This window comes from Pungitius pungitius, chromosome 5 (genome assembly GCF_949316345.1).
Source record: "Pungitius pungitius chromosome 5, fPunPun2.1, whole genome shotgun sequence".
In the NCBI taxonomy this organism is placed as follows: domain Eukaryota; kingdom Metazoa; phylum Chordata; class Actinopteri; order Perciformes; family Gasterosteidae; genus Pungitius; species Pungitius pungitius.
In genome coordinates, this window is record NC_084904.1 from 14,112,439 (window position 1) to 14,130,262 (window position 17,824).

The 17,824-nt window shown below is 40.2% G+C and overlaps 1 protein-coding gene across 7 annotated transcripts in view; it reads right to left on the bottom strand.

Annotated features, from left to right (window-relative positions):
• Positions 1–17,824, bottom strand: part of mctp1a (multiple C2 domains, transmembrane 1a) — a 100,568-nt gene that overhangs the window by 53,400 nt on the left and 29,344 nt on the right. For all 7 annotated transcript variants that reach the window (XM_062562382.1, XM_062562380.1, XM_037483709.2 and 4 more), the window contains 8 exons: positions 17,703–17,823; positions 8,252–8,394; positions 7,750–7,829; positions 6,208–6,319; positions 4,845–4,883; positions 1,944–2,108; positions 1,639–1,769; positions 1,056–1,242 (listed from right to left, as the gene is read on the bottom strand). In XM_062562382.1, coding sequence (XP_062418366.1) covers positions 1,056–1,242; positions 1,639–1,769; positions 1,944–2,108; positions 4,845–4,883; positions 6,208–6,319; positions 7,750–7,829; positions 8,252–8,394; positions 17,703–17,823 — 978 coding nt within the window. The remainder of the gene's footprint in view (positions 1–1,055; positions 1,243–1,638; positions 1,770–1,943; positions 2,109–4,844; positions 4,884–6,207; positions 6,320–7,749; positions 7,830–8,251; positions 8,395–17,702; position 17,824) is intronic.

A 17,824-nucleotide genomic window follows, 5' to 3' on the forward strand; every position in this document is an offset into this window, starting at 1 on the left:
CGCTGCCCCCATGTTTGGCCTTTGGAGCCCCTCCGCTGGCGCCTATGCCCACACCGTGAGACGCAAACACACACCAGCTGGGAAGTAGGTTAACTGAGATCAGAGCACATAGAATCGCTCCAACGCAGCTCACAACTTACTGCTCTGTACAGTAATGTATATGAACACACGCACATAAAAGCACACCGAACCAAGTGGTACTCATTGGATAATGTGCTTTGCGTCTTCCCTAAATGAAAGTAAAAGCAAAAGGACGTTACGACTTAAAGCAGACGTGGCTGTGGGTTGCGTGATATGAGCTCATTCTGGCAATATCTAGAGAAATGTCCCATGTCAAGGTTGTCAGTGAAAGAAACCTATTGAAAGTCTCTGTGAGAGAGCATGTGTGTGAGTGCTTCTTTGTAGCGAGGCGTGAAGATGACAGGGAGCGAGGGGTTAACTAGGCTAAGACAAAGGCTCGAGCTCAACTATTGTGTTGAGTGGAGGGCCTCTGGGCCAGATGGGGCCTTAGAGCGCTCTCTCTCTTTCTTTCTTTCTCACTCTCTACACTACTGGAAACTCAAATCAACGACAACAAGCCATTTTACACACAAATAAAATACCCAACATGCATTAATCGTGACCGCGAGACTCACTGAAGAACGCTGATGCAAATACAGCACACTACTCGTGCCGTGAATCATAGCGACAGAAACAAACGATTAAATTAAACTTAACGACCCCAGTGTTAAGTTAAAAAAAAATACTTTTCTTGATGAATTGGTTAAGATTAAGATTGTTCACTTGACAATATTACAATATTAAATACGTGACAACAAATACGTGTTGTTGTTTGAAACTCGTGTGTCACACATAACATTGAATATATTAATTAATTATCAGATTAAAAGAAGACCCCATAATAGGAGGGATATGATCAATAAGTATTAAATGGGTTACTGTGGCAGATTTGTTCTAGCTTTGTGAAAGGAAAATATGAATTAAATTAAAAATTTTGATGAACAATTATGGCCAATGCATCCCCCAAAGCCACTCCTTCTCTGAAACAGACTCACGTATCTCTGCATGATCTGGTGTCTTTCGTGCGGGTCGTCCAGCATGTTGATTGACAGGTCTGAGATTGAAACGGCGGCAGAAGCCGTGAGCGTAACCAGCAGCACCAGCAGACCTTCACCTTCCTCCAGCGGCAGGTCCAGCTTGTGTGTGTGCTCTTTAGTGAGATGCGACAAGTTGACGGTACACCTAAAGTGCACACACATGCACAGGGAAATAGGATGACGATTACATTTTGTGGGAAAGCGGACTGTGCTGAAACACGTACTGATTGTCGCTTTGCTTAACTTCTACTTTGACAGAGGGCAGTGAGAACTAAACTTAAAGAATAGCTATTGATGAATGGTAGACATGTTGTGTAACCTCTAAAAGACTCATCTGAATAAGTCCTCAATGTCATCATACGCATGATTTTGGCAAGCTACGTTTACTCTAGCAATACAGCCTGACAAAAGACAAGATAGCTAGACAGACAGGTGAGGAGCACTAGTGAGACATTATAATAACTACACACTATGAAGAACTAGTTTTTAAACTTCAGTTCATAGGGTGCAGGTGTTATGAAGTGTTGCCACACCACTGTACCTTCCCATGAAGTCATCCTTCTTGCCAGCATCTTTGTCCCAGACCGTAATGTCCACGAAGCCGCCTTGTTCCTCGTACAGGTGGAAGTCAAACTGCTCCCTCCACTGGGGGTTCAGTGTTTTGGGAATTGTCTGAGTAAACAGCAAAAGGGGGAAAAAAACATGGTTTGAGGGGGTTAGCAAAACTTAATTAGCCTTTAACACAAATTGCATAAGTGAAAAGGTATTTCTCACACTGAAGTGTGTGCTGAATGTAGAAATGAACAAAAGAATTGTGTGGACGTTGTCGAACAGGAGAGGGTCTACCTTGCTCTTGTACTTCTGGTGGCCCATCCTGAATTTGACGTACGGGTCACTGAGGCCGTTGGCATCCATGGGCTGGAGGCTGCGACCTTCTATCAAACTGATGCTGACTATACCTCGCCACAGCTGTGCTTTTCTGTGCACATCTGACAGGCGCATACTTTGATACTGCAGCAGGTACACACAAACACACACACATAATGAGAGAGACATTAATACAAACACGTGTATGTTTATATGTAAACAAGCATGGACACAAACCCCCCAAAAATTAAAATGTAATTGTGTCCACGCTTGAAGTATGGCTCATGCACACTTGGTCAACAGGAGAATAAGCGATTTAAAATACATCCAGAAAACAAATAGAGGAGCTGGGAAAACACACAAGGACTTAGGACACAAAATAAGAAAAGTACAAATGCAACGTATCCCTAACGTGTGGACAAACCTGAGATGTCTGAACATCACGATGAATCACAAAACAAAGTATCCCACTATCTCATCTAATCAAGTGATCAGAAATCAAACATTTTTTAAATGACGAGAAACTGGTAGAAATTCACTTTATCGTCTGAATGATTACCAAATATTGACTGTAGACACAATAGCTTACAGTTAAGGTTGCATGTGTTGTTGCGCGAGTCTGGCATTTCACTCGCAATAAGGAAATGAATATAACAAATCTGAATAGGCAAGTGATTCGTATTCTATCTCATCTGACACAGGCAGACCCCCGAGATGCTGTTCCAGTAAATTATGTTTCCATCCGACTGTACTGTGAGTCGACGGGCTCTGTAAATCCAGATTAATGATTCTCCTTATTTTAGGTTGGATTTTTTTACCAAGTTTTCAAAAGCACTAACAGGCCTATTTAACCTCTCTTTGAATGATGTCAGTATCCTTCACTAAAACAAATAGCAGGGTATTTATTCATCAAACAAAATACATCTCTCTCCCTCTCTCTCCCCCCCCCCCCCCCCCTCTCTCTCTCCCTCTCCCTCTCTCCCTCCTCGTTAGGGAGAATTTATTAGCATAGCTTTTGTTTTGCAGGCGAATTTCATTAAACTCTGAACAAACCCTGCCTCGCGAGCACAGGCCTTTGATCTGGAGATGGAGCCTCTTAATTTCCATTCTCCTGACATTAAACAATGCAAATGGCTCCATGCAATACTGCCAACCAATACTGCAACTCCCACATCTTTAATGTCTCCTGTTCACTTGCTGCGAACACACTGTATGCTAATGAAGAGAGGTCTTTGTTGTGTCCTACTCCAGCACTAACCGGATTGTTTCCGTGTTTTGTTTCTGCATATTTCTTGTTTAAGAAATCCATGGGCTATTTGGTTTGGGAATCCACATCTTTCTGAGAGAGCACAGCAGGAAAGAGAACGTGCACTTAGACGGTTGTGGATTGATAGTCTAATAAGGGACACTACCATACAGTTTAGGAACCAACACGGCCTTTCAGAAAACCTCCTCCCTTCCCTTTGAAGGATAAAAGGATGTCTTAAGTACCTTGTGGTAAAGACACAGAGGCAGTAATACATATCCGACTCATTAGCTTGATCTCAATGTTACTTGGTGAACAGCATCTTCTGCTGTGGGTTAAACACTTATATGCATCATTAAAATAAGTGTTTGTGTAAAAATAACCGTGTACCAGGCAGTCGAGCATGGATGCAGGGAGGTACTCGGGAGCAGTGCCTTTTTTTGGAGGGGCAACATAGCAGCTAGTTAGTTAGTTAGTGTTTGAGCCAATTCCCCGAGTCAGCGGGGTGGCCCAGTTTGGAAGCTTCAAAGGCTTGGTTTGGGGAAGCTTGATACAGCAGGACGTCTGCTCGGTTCTGACCCACAAAATTCCAGTGTGTCCGTGGGATATCACACTTTTAACTGGAGTGTCTCCAGATGCAAATTAAGAAAAAGTAAAACTGTGTTTCTAGAGTCAGTAATTTTCTTTGTTGATGAAATTGATTTGAACAAAACAGGAAAACATTACAAAGAAAGTTTAGAAAAGTGACACATGGGAAAACAAAGCTGTCAAGCATTAACAGTGGTGGTCCCAAAAATTGCACCTGATACAATTTTACCAAAGGTAAGAGAAGGGCTTCAAGCATTGAGCAAAAAATAAATAAAAAGAAATGACAAAGCATGTTTTTTTTTTAAATAACCTTGCAGCCAATATGAAAAAAAATGTATGGAAATAATGTGAACATCAAAGATGTGCCCTTAATGCAAAGGGGTTCAAGAGTATCCTGTAATCAGTCCGCATTCATCAACAAACCTTCATGTTCACAGTTGATTTGCTGTACAGGCCTAATAAAACCCCTAATAAAGTGCACATTTTTTGCAATACACTGTGCAGATCAAAGGTGGAAAAAGCATGGATGTAACACTGCATAATTTAATAGCTTAAAAGGACAAAGTTCAAAACAGATTATTCTAATTGTCAGAAAACATACACAATGAATCCATTGTAAATTCGTGGAGTTTTAGCCAGATTGTAAATGTTCTAAAACTAAATATGTAAATATATTCAAAAATTGTACTGCATTACTTCCACCCTTGGTGTGTATTTATATGACCCATGTCTCGCTTTCACACTTGTAAATACAACACAAGTCAGCCGTAGTCTATTTTGCACATGCATTCCCCTCAGGTGAAGTGAATAGCAGGTGTTACATTGCAGCGTGTGGAAAATAAACCAATGACAATGAGAACTAGGACTGAAAAAACATTGATACCAATGTGGAGGGAGCAAAAGAAGGGAGGAAGGTAAAGGGCCAGGGAGACTGCATCCATTTACCAGGACGAAAGTCAAGAGTGCAGGACAGGTGAGGTGCAGTGCGGTCGGTAGTACAGGTGGGAGGTGTGTGGGTGAGAAAGTTACATGCTGTTTTAGTTTACCTTACAAGATCGTTTCCAGTTCCTTCTCAAAAGCATGGTCTGTAAATGAGACAAAGCTGTTACAGAGCGCCACCCCCCCCCCCCCCTCCCCATTGCCTCCCCTTCAGAGCAGCAAACCCTCTCGGGTTAATGCGAGTAATGTGAACATGTTAGCCATGGCCTGGTGCAATTGGGTTATATGAATAGACAAGAGCAGTTGTCATTCATCCAAGTGGAGTAAGTAAGTTAAGGGAGTGTACAAGAAGCGCTCATGATTGATATAAGGTGTTGTGAAGTATTTGCATATGCAGACATTCATGCAGACACTCATACACACTTTTAAAACGTACACACGTAGGAGACCAATCGATTCAGTTTGTGCCTAATACAGTGCAACCATCATATTTATATTTTCAGAAGTGTATTTAAATACTAGCAGGATCCATGTTTCGCTCAGTTTTTACTTTTTGGTTTGGGTCCAAGAATCACCTTAAAAACAGAATACGATTTTGTACTGGAGGAGGATTACAGTCGCTTAAATGGAAAGGACATACTCTTTGAAGGCATTGATGCCATGATATTATTATTATGGGATGTTCAATATTAAATATAAAGTAGATCAAAAACGTTTCCATACCCTTTGATACCAGTAGATGGCAATAGAGTGTAATAGTGAAGGTAACAGTCTAACTTGTACTTATTTCTTTCACAGCTGGAGAAATCCAAAATGGTACTTAACCTAATTTATTTGTTCTGTCAAATGTGGACTCTCTGAACTACAGCACTGAATAAGCAGCAGAATTAAGACATCAGATCAAAAGGAATAAAATATTTCCCCCATGACTCTGCCTTGTTCCAGATAGAGTATGCAGGGGTCCAATTACGCAAACAAATAATTGAACAGAAATAAATGCAACTCTGAAACATTGAGTATATCCGCGGCGGCACAAGCTGAAATAATTAGGAAAGAGGATCCAGTGCTCTTTGAACATAGAACATTTCCACAAAACATGTTAATTACACTTGTGTTTATGATTATGCATTTGCTGAGTTGAAGACTTTCCAGTAACTGATGCTGAATGAAGCCAGCACATTCCAGTTCAACACAGCTTGCCTCCTGATCACTGTCTTTGATGTATGGATGGATAAATATGATACAACTTGCATTGATTTATTTTTTCTTTACTTGGGTCATCAGGAGTAAATGTTTCATTTTTTATATATTAAGGTGTAAGAGGCATATTATTCTCTATCTTGACCACAAGCAGCACGATAGGTAAGATGGGAAAGTATTATTTCCCCGAATGAGGAGGAAATGTAATGTGTGCAGCAAAAGACAGAACTGAATGAGTAATGAGTCTTAAATTGAAAATATATGTCTTACGGCATCCCTCGTGTCTCCCTCCTTCGGTGACAGAGTGACCGCCAGGTCCAGGCTGCCGAGGTTGTCTTCAGGACACTGTGGGTCCTTCAGGTCCAGCGTGACATCCAGTGTCCTTAAAGGATGTCCAGTAAACATCATACATATGCGTACTGCACAATCCCAATGCATTGAGTGAATGGATTTCACCTACATGCATGTACTTAAAGGCATGCATTACATGCACAGATAAAGAGGATTCACATACTTTAACCCCTTCAGGTCTAACAATACAATGACCACTAGCGGTCACCCTATCTAGCAATCTGAATTGTGCATAAGGAAGTTAATTAGTAAAATGCATTACATGGCAGGTGATGACTGTTGATAAGAGCATGCTATTTCACAACAGTACGAGCAGAAAAGATTTTGACATTGGGGAGTTTTGGGTGGCTGCGGGACGATACGATAAAACATTGTTACTCACAATTGATTCTGATGAAAATGAATTGAGCGGACTGAGTGACCTCTTTCCTGTGAATAATTAAGCCTCGCCACACCCACGCTACATCAACCCAGGTATTCTCAAGTCATCATTAAAATCATTACAGTTCGACATGGCGCAGGTTGACAACAAAGTGGTGAAAACTGTTGAATAAAAGATTGCTAAATTTGCTCTGGTTTCCTGGCCTGGTATTCAGTATCCTGGCTCACTGTCAAACAGACTTTAATAGATTGGAACTGTTAAGGTTGATAAAAATCTCCTGCATTTGCAAGTCCAACTTTCTGCTGTGATGTATATATTGCCAGCACGGCTAACCCAACTCATACTTGACAACCGGCATCATCAAAGTAATTGAAAACAGCTGCGTGAATGTGCAAAATATGTGTGAAACCTACAAAGTCAATACTGGCACCAATCAGATCGCACACATGTAGTTTACAGATAAATAATTACACGGCAGTATTAAAAAGATGTTAGTACGAGGAACTTCTGGTTGATGAAAAGGTTGGAATAAAACATGAACACAACAACATAAATGGGAAAGCCCTACGCAAAACCTACACTGCAAATGCCACAACACAGATACAAAAGTTACAATGCAAATGCAAACAAAAAATGCAATATCCACAACACAAATGCGTGTTGTAGAGGCTAAAAAGGCAAATGAAAAAGCAACAACACCATTGTAAAAGCCAATAATGCAAATGCAAAGTCGCAATAGCATTACTACTAACTTTATAGAAATGTTCTTCTCACTTAATTTAATGATGTAACCGATACAGATGAATCAGTCTAATATTAAAATCTAAAATTACCATTTGCATAGTTGAGTTATAAGTTTGGAATAAAATTCCATAATTTACTACAATGTGAAGCCCGATTATGTTTCAGAAAGTTTGAGATGAATTACCAAAGACTGACACAAGATGGAGACAACAAACTAGCAAATGACCGCGCCGAGCAGCAAGGAAAGGCGGTCAAAGGGGGGGTCACAGGTCGGGCTCCCTAACTATGTCACACTGAAAATTATTGAGAAAAGTAGTACAAGAAGACAAAGAGACCTCTGATGTTCGAGTGACTCCAGATGGAGGTATGCTGAACCCATGAAATCATCCTGAAGTCCAAAGTCATAGTCAAACACCTACAAAGAGACACAATATACAGTTGTATATGTTATCAGTCACATTGAATCACCAATCAATGGCTTTCTAAAGACACTTTACTCTTTCAAATGTGAGCACAGCCCTGTTTGTGCGTATTGTATTAGTATAGTAATGCCTTAAGTCTGGGTGTTTCTGAACACACATTTTCTCATTCAGTTTAATGAGAAAGTGTGTTCAGACATTTGACTGGTACTGTACATTATTGGATATTGTTGTTTGCTGCTGCTGGTCGGCTGAGAGCAACCAAACATGATTTTGTTGTACACGAGTACAATGACAAAAACCTCCTTCATCTTTAAGAAAAGAAGCTCACATAGTGAGTTGACTTAAAGATCATCCAAAATACAACTATTATTATATTAAAGTAGGACAGCATTTGAAGCGGTGGATGCTTCTGTACCTTGACGTATAGCGGGTCCTTCAGGCTTTCCACCAGAAGGCTTACTCTATCATCCCACACCGGGTTCAGGTTCTTATGAATGGTCTTACTCCTGAACACCTCCTTCCCTGCAATCTTAAACTTCACATATGGGTCACTGGTGCCTACAGGAAAAATACGCAAAACACAGAGAAATACTGTTATTCTTCAGGATTAAGAAGTGTACCAGCAACATTATGGTATTAGCTGCCTTTCTATCTGTAAGACATAGGGTGCAAATTCAAAGTGTGTCAAATGTTATTATCTAATATAAGAATTGTGATTAAATAGGTACAGACAGAAGTGTCCAATTAACCATGCCTGATGAAATGTATTTTCCCCAAATGCACAACACATATGTTTGCACAGTCTTTGCACATATGTCACACCCTGAAGGTATTCGCTTGCACTGTCACAAGGTAATACATCTTTTAATGTCTCAAATTATTTTTTGACAAAGATAATTGTACACACTCCTCTGAAGGCCAAAGGACAAAATGAGGTTTATCATCAGACTCATTGTCCCTTGTGATCACAGGATTGCCAGCAATGAATGCTTGGATATACACATTCCATGCAGGGCTTCTATGTGGTCACTAGGTGGTGCAACTGATTAACATCATTTTGGCAGACAGTCTTTTTTTACTGCATGAATTTTACTTTTGACGTGTACTCTGCGATATATTTAACACAAACATGCTAATGAGGGTCAAATGTATTGTTGCTATGCATGCACCTTTCCTCACAATAACCATAGGGAAAAAGGATACAATTCTAAATCTACATATTATCAACATAATAAATGGATATTGATCCTCCTGTACAGGCTCTTTTTTGATTTATTATTAAAATCCTACTAAACATTGAGAATAATGTGTTAGACTAAAATAAAGACAAAGACCACACCAAAAAAACTGATTTAAGCAAGGAAAATATCAATTATTAGACAAATGTTCAAATGTATAATAATGTATTTGTATAAAATATTTAAGATTAAGATTTAGGAAAAGTGGCCAAAAGGGACGTGATCAGGGTTAATCAGAGGCGGGTCATATTCCAACAACAAAACAAAAATAAATAAATATATACACGCACATGCTTAAAAACATACAGATACATATAAAAATGCATAGAGAAACAGAAAGTTCCACTTATAACCAAAGGGATTGTCAAGAAAAGCACAATGGCGATAGAGTCCTATTAATATGAGGGAGCGTGGGTAGAGCACACAGTGGAGAGGCAGTGGTGCTTTCTTGGAAATCGACATCCATGGACTGTGTGACATAATTCATCTTTTGTTTTTATTTTCTCTTCTAAAACCGTTTCCCACGAAATTCAAGGAAAGTTCTTGAATGTGCCACATGTGGGCTTGGGGATAAATAGGTAAGACAATGACAAAGAGCAATACGCTTTCAAGGAATTAATAATGGTTGACGAGAATGCCTAAAGGGAGTAGGGTTGACGGATTGGTGCACCTTGGGTGTTTGGCCACCTTGCAGGCAGAGGGATGTGAAATGGGAGTGCTGGTTTAATACAAGACTTGGTATGAGGAGCCGATGTGTCAAAGACTGATGAAACGGTGAAGGTGGGTAGGTGCCCGAGGAGAACACGATGAGATTTTCTATATTTCTACAGTTGAGAAGCGTTACTCTTGAGGTGTCGGGGCTCTATGTTGGAGGTAAAAGCCAATTCACAAAAGCACATTTGAAAAGCTTGTAATCAGGGTTTTTTCTTATGAACATTTAATAGTAATTTTAATATAATTCAACAAACAACAACAGCGATATCAGCTTTGAACGATTATATTTCTGAACCTGGAGGAAAACCTCTGTAACTAATGTCATGGTAAGTCAAAGCACTCCTACCAAGCCAGGAGACAAGTCAACTCCAATTAAATACATCGTACCTTCTAGAAGACTTAAAACATGTTTAGTCACACAAAAAAGGTCACTCTTGAAAAATAGGGGATAAGCTCAGAAAGTGGTACCTACTTGGCTTCAGCGCATACGTTACTATAGTAACAGCCAGACATAGCGACCCTGCATCTATAACAGAATTTCCAGGAACTTTAACATGATTTCTGGAGCCCCTTCTCCCCTTAATGCCATGTCATGAACTGGAGGGGAGGGGGGGGGGGGGGCAGAAACCATAGCAAACAGAAACACAGAGTTCATATCAAGGTGTTGATCTATACATCTTTTATGACGCTATTGAACTGAAGTGATATTGTGCACTGGGCCTGTGAGAGGACCCAGTGGTGCACTCAGCAGGTCATTCGGGCAGATCTAAAAGCCCTTGATTGACTTGCTTTCGCGAGTGACTTTCTGTCCTCTTGACAAACCGTTGCAAGAAATAATCCACCACACGTGTATCTCTACCAAACACCTAGACACCTCTGATGGAGGCCACTCCAAAACTGCTTAGGGTCTGCCTTCCATCAAGCCGGGGGGCCCTGCCAGACAGAGCAGTACAAACAACAGCTGCCAAAAGCTTCACATTTTGAATCATCATATTTCAGGATTAACGCGTTTCAGCAAACAAACCCTTTAAATTCTGAATACAGAAAAAGAAACTAAAATAATGGTTTAAAGTTAAATGCTTTAATCAAAGGGAAGAAACCTCAAGAGTATATATTGGAAAATATAAGGGTTGTTTTCACGCATCCAGTACCTCATTCAGATTGTGTCTGAGATTTTGAACCATTACTCTTCTAAAATATCCAGATCTATGTACGACCACAGTGATCCGATTCCACCCAAATGCACAAAATCATTAGATTGGATTTCTATAAGCTCATCAGTGTTCCACATCATCAGAAGTAGACTTCTGCTATCAAGTATCTGGACTACTTAAACTTGACCTGATTTAGTCTGACACTGTGGACTTGAACTGACCCTTGAGGATTCACTTATTTCTAAGGTTCCTTCAAGGCAGGTTTTGGACTTTTAAGTTTTCTTAGCTTGCGTTATCGAACAGATCTCTAAACTTGTAATGCATGTTTGACTTTGCACGATTAGTTGACAAACAAGAAGGTAAACAGCAACAACCACAACATCCTGATGGGCAGTGATTACATAATACCATGACAACCCAAAACGCAATTCAGCAAAAAAGTAGTGAACAGATGTGGACCTATTGCAAGTGTCTTGGCTGATTCCAACTTTTCAAAAAATCAGTGCATTCCAAAAATGTCCAATTATAGCAATTTGCATAACCATATTTTGCACAAGTGAGTGCAGACACTATTGTCCCATCCATCAAATATCAGGATATACCAATAGGAGGCAGTATGTGTCCATACACACAAAAACATCACATTGGAGTTATTTTCTAATATTTTTCTTTGAATAGATGTGTTAATTCAAACCAATAGTTATCTTCAACAACACATTTTCTCTTGTATACACATCAACCAACTATTTTTGCTGTCCTCTATCTTTTCCTCCATATGAACTTCCTTTCTATCCCTCTGTCCATATTCTATTCTCCTTTAATCCCCTCCAGCAGTCAAAGTGAATTACATTACTTCAATCTCCAGCTTCCAGTTGAATTATTTGCTCCCGTAGGTACTTCGTGAAAGTCACTGCATGATCCAGCCGCCTACTTACTTGACATTTTTAAGCGACTCGGCACCAGACAAATATTGTAGTACTTCAGCAAAGTATGGAGTCAAGTATAATCTAATCAGCAGCATTGAGGTTGTCGAATAGCAAACACTCATCATGAAATTACACAAGAGTTCATCAAAGTGGGTCCAATGCCAGTCTCCTTCTGATAGTAAGCAGAACGCTAAAGGCCTGTCGATGAGCCTCCAACTGCTCCAGAGTCCGGTCCATCTGCTGAACAATAACTCCCGATTGATTTACACCACACGTATGCACTCAAACAAAAGACATGTGGTCATTCCATCGACAAAAGAACCACCACCACCTTTCTCACTTCACTATCAAATCACTATCCTCCTCACACACACAGGTATGCGGATCGATGCACTCTGTCGTTAGCACTTTGTGTATTTGTCACACAAACAATTACACGTTTTCCAGACCAAACTCCTGCCTAGTTATTGTTTTGAGAGGCAGCAGGGGAATAAGAAGGCTCTACGCTGATGTCAGACATGCGGTCTCCACATTGTATGAAACATTCTGGGGAAGCAACAGGGGACTCTTGTCCGTCTGAACCGGTGGGAAGGAGGGCGGGCGGTTGCCGGCTGGGGAGAAGAAGGTGTTTCTACTGCAGTTAAAATGGCACTTTATTAAGAAAAAAAGCTCCACACTACTGCACTGCTATCTTGGTCAAAGCCTTTTGATGCTTGTTACTGACTGCAGGGTGAAAGACAATTAATTAACTAAAACAGGCTAGTGATTCGCTGTGCATTTAAAAAAAAAAAAAAAAAGATCTTCTCTGTCACAATGACTTCAACTGATGTGTGAATCAAGTAATTATTCAGCCTCCTTATTTTAATCATTAATCTGTAGTTACTCATTACACATGCATGAGCAATAGCTTTCTGTGTCAGTACAGGGCATAAAAAGGTCCTCAATTTATAACATATGAGAAGATAATTAGATTTTTACAGAACGCAATACACCCTAAAAATAAGTATCATACCTGATGTAAAAAGATAGATCTCACAGCAGGTCACTGGAGTACAACATTCTCTTGGTGGTTGGTTTGTTCCCGTATAGGTACAAAGGACAGGCAACACAAGTATTATTTTTTATTGTGGGATTATTAAGAGTATAATGTGAATATCAGAAAGCATTGGGGTGCTCAAATTCAATGAATATGGATGACTAACCACACGCTGGTAGCGTCAGAAAGCCATCAATAATGTATAATGTCAGTATGAAATCGGGCTATTTTGAAACATGGTAGAAATAAATTGATTGTGTGAGGAGAAACTGATTACAAAGCTTATGTGTGTTATAAGATTAGGTTTATGACAGATGACATATCAAATATCTGATGTGTGATTTTTTACAGGAGTGGTGGCTAGTCAAACAGCTCTATACATTTATTCACTCTACTTGCCAACTTTTCCAGTAACAAATATATTAAAAGAAGCTTTCCTGAAACAAATTGGAGAGGAAATGTGTCACCTTTCGAGGAAAAAAATAAATAAATACCACCTCTACAAAAATCAAACAAATCATTACATTTTTCTGAAATACATCATTTACCTTAGATAGTTGAGCAAAAAACCTCCAAAAGTTAGTTTGTTGATCCAAATAGGAGACCTTTTCAATGCAGAAATTTTAAAATGTCATAACATGAAATCCACAGGTGTGTGAATAAGACTGCTTCAATAAGTATACTTACTAATTCTGAATAGTTCTGAATATAAATTAACTTCTGTAATAGTATCTGCACCTGGGCTTTGTAAGTGCTTTGGAGATTACGTATTTTGAGTTTATTTGCAAGGGGCTGCCTATAGATTCCAAAGACATTCAGTGATGGAGCAAAGTTAAGCTGATTTCAGAAACCCTATGAACTGAAACATAGAACAGGTTCTCTCCGTGAGAATGAAAGAAGAAAAATTAGCTGACGATCGCTTAAAAGAAGAAACCAAATTCCAGAATGAAAAACCATATCACCCCTCACCATTAACCTTATAATTTAGTGCTCTTTCGGAACTTGCCCTTCCTCTGATGAGGGAGGACCTGCACATTGTTGAACAAAACTTTGCCTGACAAAGGGACAGCAATTAAGAACCACGCAATGCAATGGGCTCACTGATGCTTGTCATAAGGTGAGAGAACAGGAGAGGAGAAAAAACGCAGTAGAGCTGCACATGAAATCCTCCGTCATGCTTGAGCTGCACACCTGGAACGGCCTCATGCGCAGAATTGTGGGCACTGTCTGTGGATGCATGCGTCTGTGAATAGTCTGGCAGCTGCTATTGTCAGGACTGACTTATGGCTGCAGTTCTGGGGTTTCCCATTACCCAGAATGCAGTCCGGACAAGAGGATGTATTGGCTGTAAAAGGGTGCAGAGACAAGAAACTTCAGCATGAGATGCGGGCAGATGGACTGAGAGCCTGTCTCATTAAAATTGCACACAGCCACACGCATGCATGCCTCTGCCTGCTTTATGCTGAGAGCAGTTTACTTTGCTGGCCTCAACCCTTAAATTAACCTTCATTAATGTGCAACGTAATGTCGCTGTGCTTCTAATACTAAGCTCGAGATACCGTAACAGTATCATCGCTTGCTGAGCTGAGCTCAACAATCAAGAAGCAAAACAAAGCGGAAAACTGCACAGCTTGGCGGGGGGGGGGCGGCTTCGGCAGGTGAGAAAGCAATGAAGGGGTATTGAAATAAAAACAACAGAGAACACGCCGACAGCGGTGTCAGGCCCGGGCTCTCTCAGCGCTTTCCTAAAACAACTGTTGTGCGGCAGACGAGTTAATTGGGCTCGCTGTGGACTTCTCCGTTTCCGCACTGATATTAGTCACAGCCCACGTGTAGTGTCTACCAAACACAAGTAGCATGTGTAAGGACTAGGAATCACGACATGGCAACAGCATTAGAACTCTATTGTGTGGAACTCCTTAACAAATTGGAATATCCTGTCTACAGTATTTGTGAATAGAGGATGGGAGACCGCAGCTTGTGATGAATAATGAATGATAGGATACACCCAAATCAGTGGAGAGCTTTTCAATGTCTACACACTGACAAATCAAGGTACAGGAATGGACCTAAAATAGTAAGCATGTTTTGTTGTACTAGGGGAGGAGTGCCGTAGCTTCAAAAGAACAAAACTGCAACCCTTGTAACAAAAACGTACCTTTTTATTCTGGTGCAAAATGTATCCAGTGACAAGGTACAGAACTGGTTCCTAATGGAGTACAGCAGGAGCAACAAATTGTTTTGTACCTTTACGAGTCAAAAACACCCTTAAATTAGTAAAAATAATAATTCCAATCCTTCACAAGCATTTTATTGAAGGAAAATGTTCTCTGCTTTGTAATGGAAGCTGTGAAGTGAGGCACCCGTGGCTTGGGAAATAAATCAAGACAGAGAGGGCAGCGTGTTCTTAACTGAGGTCATCTGCAAAGCTGCAAAGCGTCCCACTGGCTGCTCAGGTATAAAAGCTAAGTCAAGGTTAGTGCAAAGCCGAAGCAACAGGGCGGTTCAAATACAGGCAAGTTCAATTCAACGCAGGATTGTTTGACAGGTAGAATCTCCTGGACTGGAAGAATAAAACCGGAAAAGGCAGATGCAAGGCTATCATCGCAAGGCTGCTTCTTCCTCATAGCTTTTCAGATCCCTCTTCATGCAGTCTATATGCATGAAGAGGTGAAAACGAACAAAGGCAAACCACATGACCATGGTAAGTGCTGATTCCGTACAAGTTGATCCTAACTGGGGAAATGCATAAATCTACTTCTTCCACATCAATTTCTTATATCTCTCATCTGGTCATATTGTTAAAACCATGTCATGCGTTTAACGGTTTCTGACGGTACTAATGATACTAATGCCAGCAGATCACTGTGGTTGTATCAACTGTATTTGTTTGTTTACCACCAGACAAGAGAGTGACTGATGTTTCCTTTGTCCTATCAAGCAAAAAAGACCTCTCCCTTGGAGGTCTTGTGTAGTGCGATGGCCCAGCTAGATACAAAACAACCTTCAAGCACTATAAGATAAAAGAATACAAACAGATAACCAGCCTGAATATGTATAAACATACTGTGCAACCTAAGTATAAATCAAAAAAATACTTTACACTAAAACTCAACATCTCAAACATTTATACGGAAATGTGAGGAAATGTATCACACGTGTCTAGTAAAATTATTATTTTTTTAAATGTAAGAAAATTCATTATTTGTATTCACTTACAAGGAATCCATACTTGTATCTTCTAAAACTGAGGAAAGTATGTCATACCAACAGATATTTCAATCGGCTATGAGCGGCCCAAATGTTCCTTTCATGACTTGGTTTTACCTCATTTGTATTTGGTTTCACTTAAAAGTTCATTGAATATTTGAAATTGCATAACACAAAACAAAATGGAGAACAACATTTTTGTAAAAATACTTTGCAAACAAAAGTGAAAACCCTTTGTGTAATTTATAATCCATGAAGTGATTTTGGTGAACCAAAAGAAAACACAACAGCTTCTTGAGGAAAGGTACAACCTTCTCTGACATGGAGCTTAGACCGATTGGTGAATAGAAAGTCCCACCAATGCCGTTTCTGCTTCACTTTAGTCTTCTCTTACTGTTCGTAAGCAGCAAAATGTGAATGTCCTGATAGTAAAACCTGAAATGACTTCCCGTAAACGTATGTGGTCATAGCTTGAACACATCCTCTTTCAACGCTGTTTGACTAAACAACATGCATTACAACACTAATTGTCATTACTAAAGTATTTTTCATATTAAATTCAATCCACTGTATTTCTTATTTATCTCTCCCTCATTATAATGGGCCATGTTGACGGCCTGAGGACAGGACCAGTGAGCGCTGCACCTCAGTGCTCATTAATGCAGGCGGACAGGTAGTCGGGCAAAATTTATAGGAGCCAGTATGACAGCTTATTTGGATCCGTCGTCATGGTGACTTCTACAACCACTAATGAGACCCGTAAATCTCTGGCATTGCTCGTCTCTGCTGGCTGGCCTGTTCTCAAAATCACATTCACCCAGAAAAGCCTTTTTAGCAGAGTGGTACTGTGTTATTATAAATGGAGGGATAGGAACTTGCAATGAATTGAACGACTACAGATAGCTGACCTCTTTCAAAACAAAGTGCTACGCATCCTTCTTTTTAGACTACGTCTTTATTTTTTTGAATGCTACTAAATCAAATACGAAATACAGAAAAACATTAGAATGGGCCGCATAAACGAAATATGCAATTCTGTCAAATTTACTTACACTAAAAGCCTTGGTCACCGCCAGTGCAAAGAGAGTTTGCTTATTTACCCAAAAGTGCAATGTTGCAGCTTAAGCCGCAGGGGAATCATTCCTATGCCTGAATGCACAGGTAATGTGCAGCATCATTCCGAGTAATTCCGTCTCACTTCACAAATTGAAAATGGAGGACGAGATATCCAATCTAATAAACCCTAAATGGGGAGAGAGATAGAAAAAAAACAAAAGTAAAATGTAAGAAAGAAATTGAGTGAAGAAGTGGACGGGGAGGGAGGTTGGTGCCAAAATGAATATTACCTTGACAAAAAAGAGGGATGAATGCAGGTAAGCGGGGATACCTTGCTGTATAGTGGACTAATACAGGATACGATAGCAGTTCTTTGAAGAAGCGCCCTGTGTGCTGCGCTGCCTGTGACAGCGACACAGCAATTGCTTTCATTCAGTCGGCTAAATAGAGGCTTGATGAAGCTGTCCACGCCGTCTCTCCACATAAAACTCAAAGCTGTTGTTGTAAAAGGAAGAACCAACAGAGCTCCTACCTGTTCGATCTCGAATGGCCAGGTTGCTCCCTTTCTTCAGGATGATGTCCAGCTGGTACATGGCTGCACCTGGAGGTTGATGTGGGGGCTCTGCATTACTGGGTCCCACTATGTTGACGCCC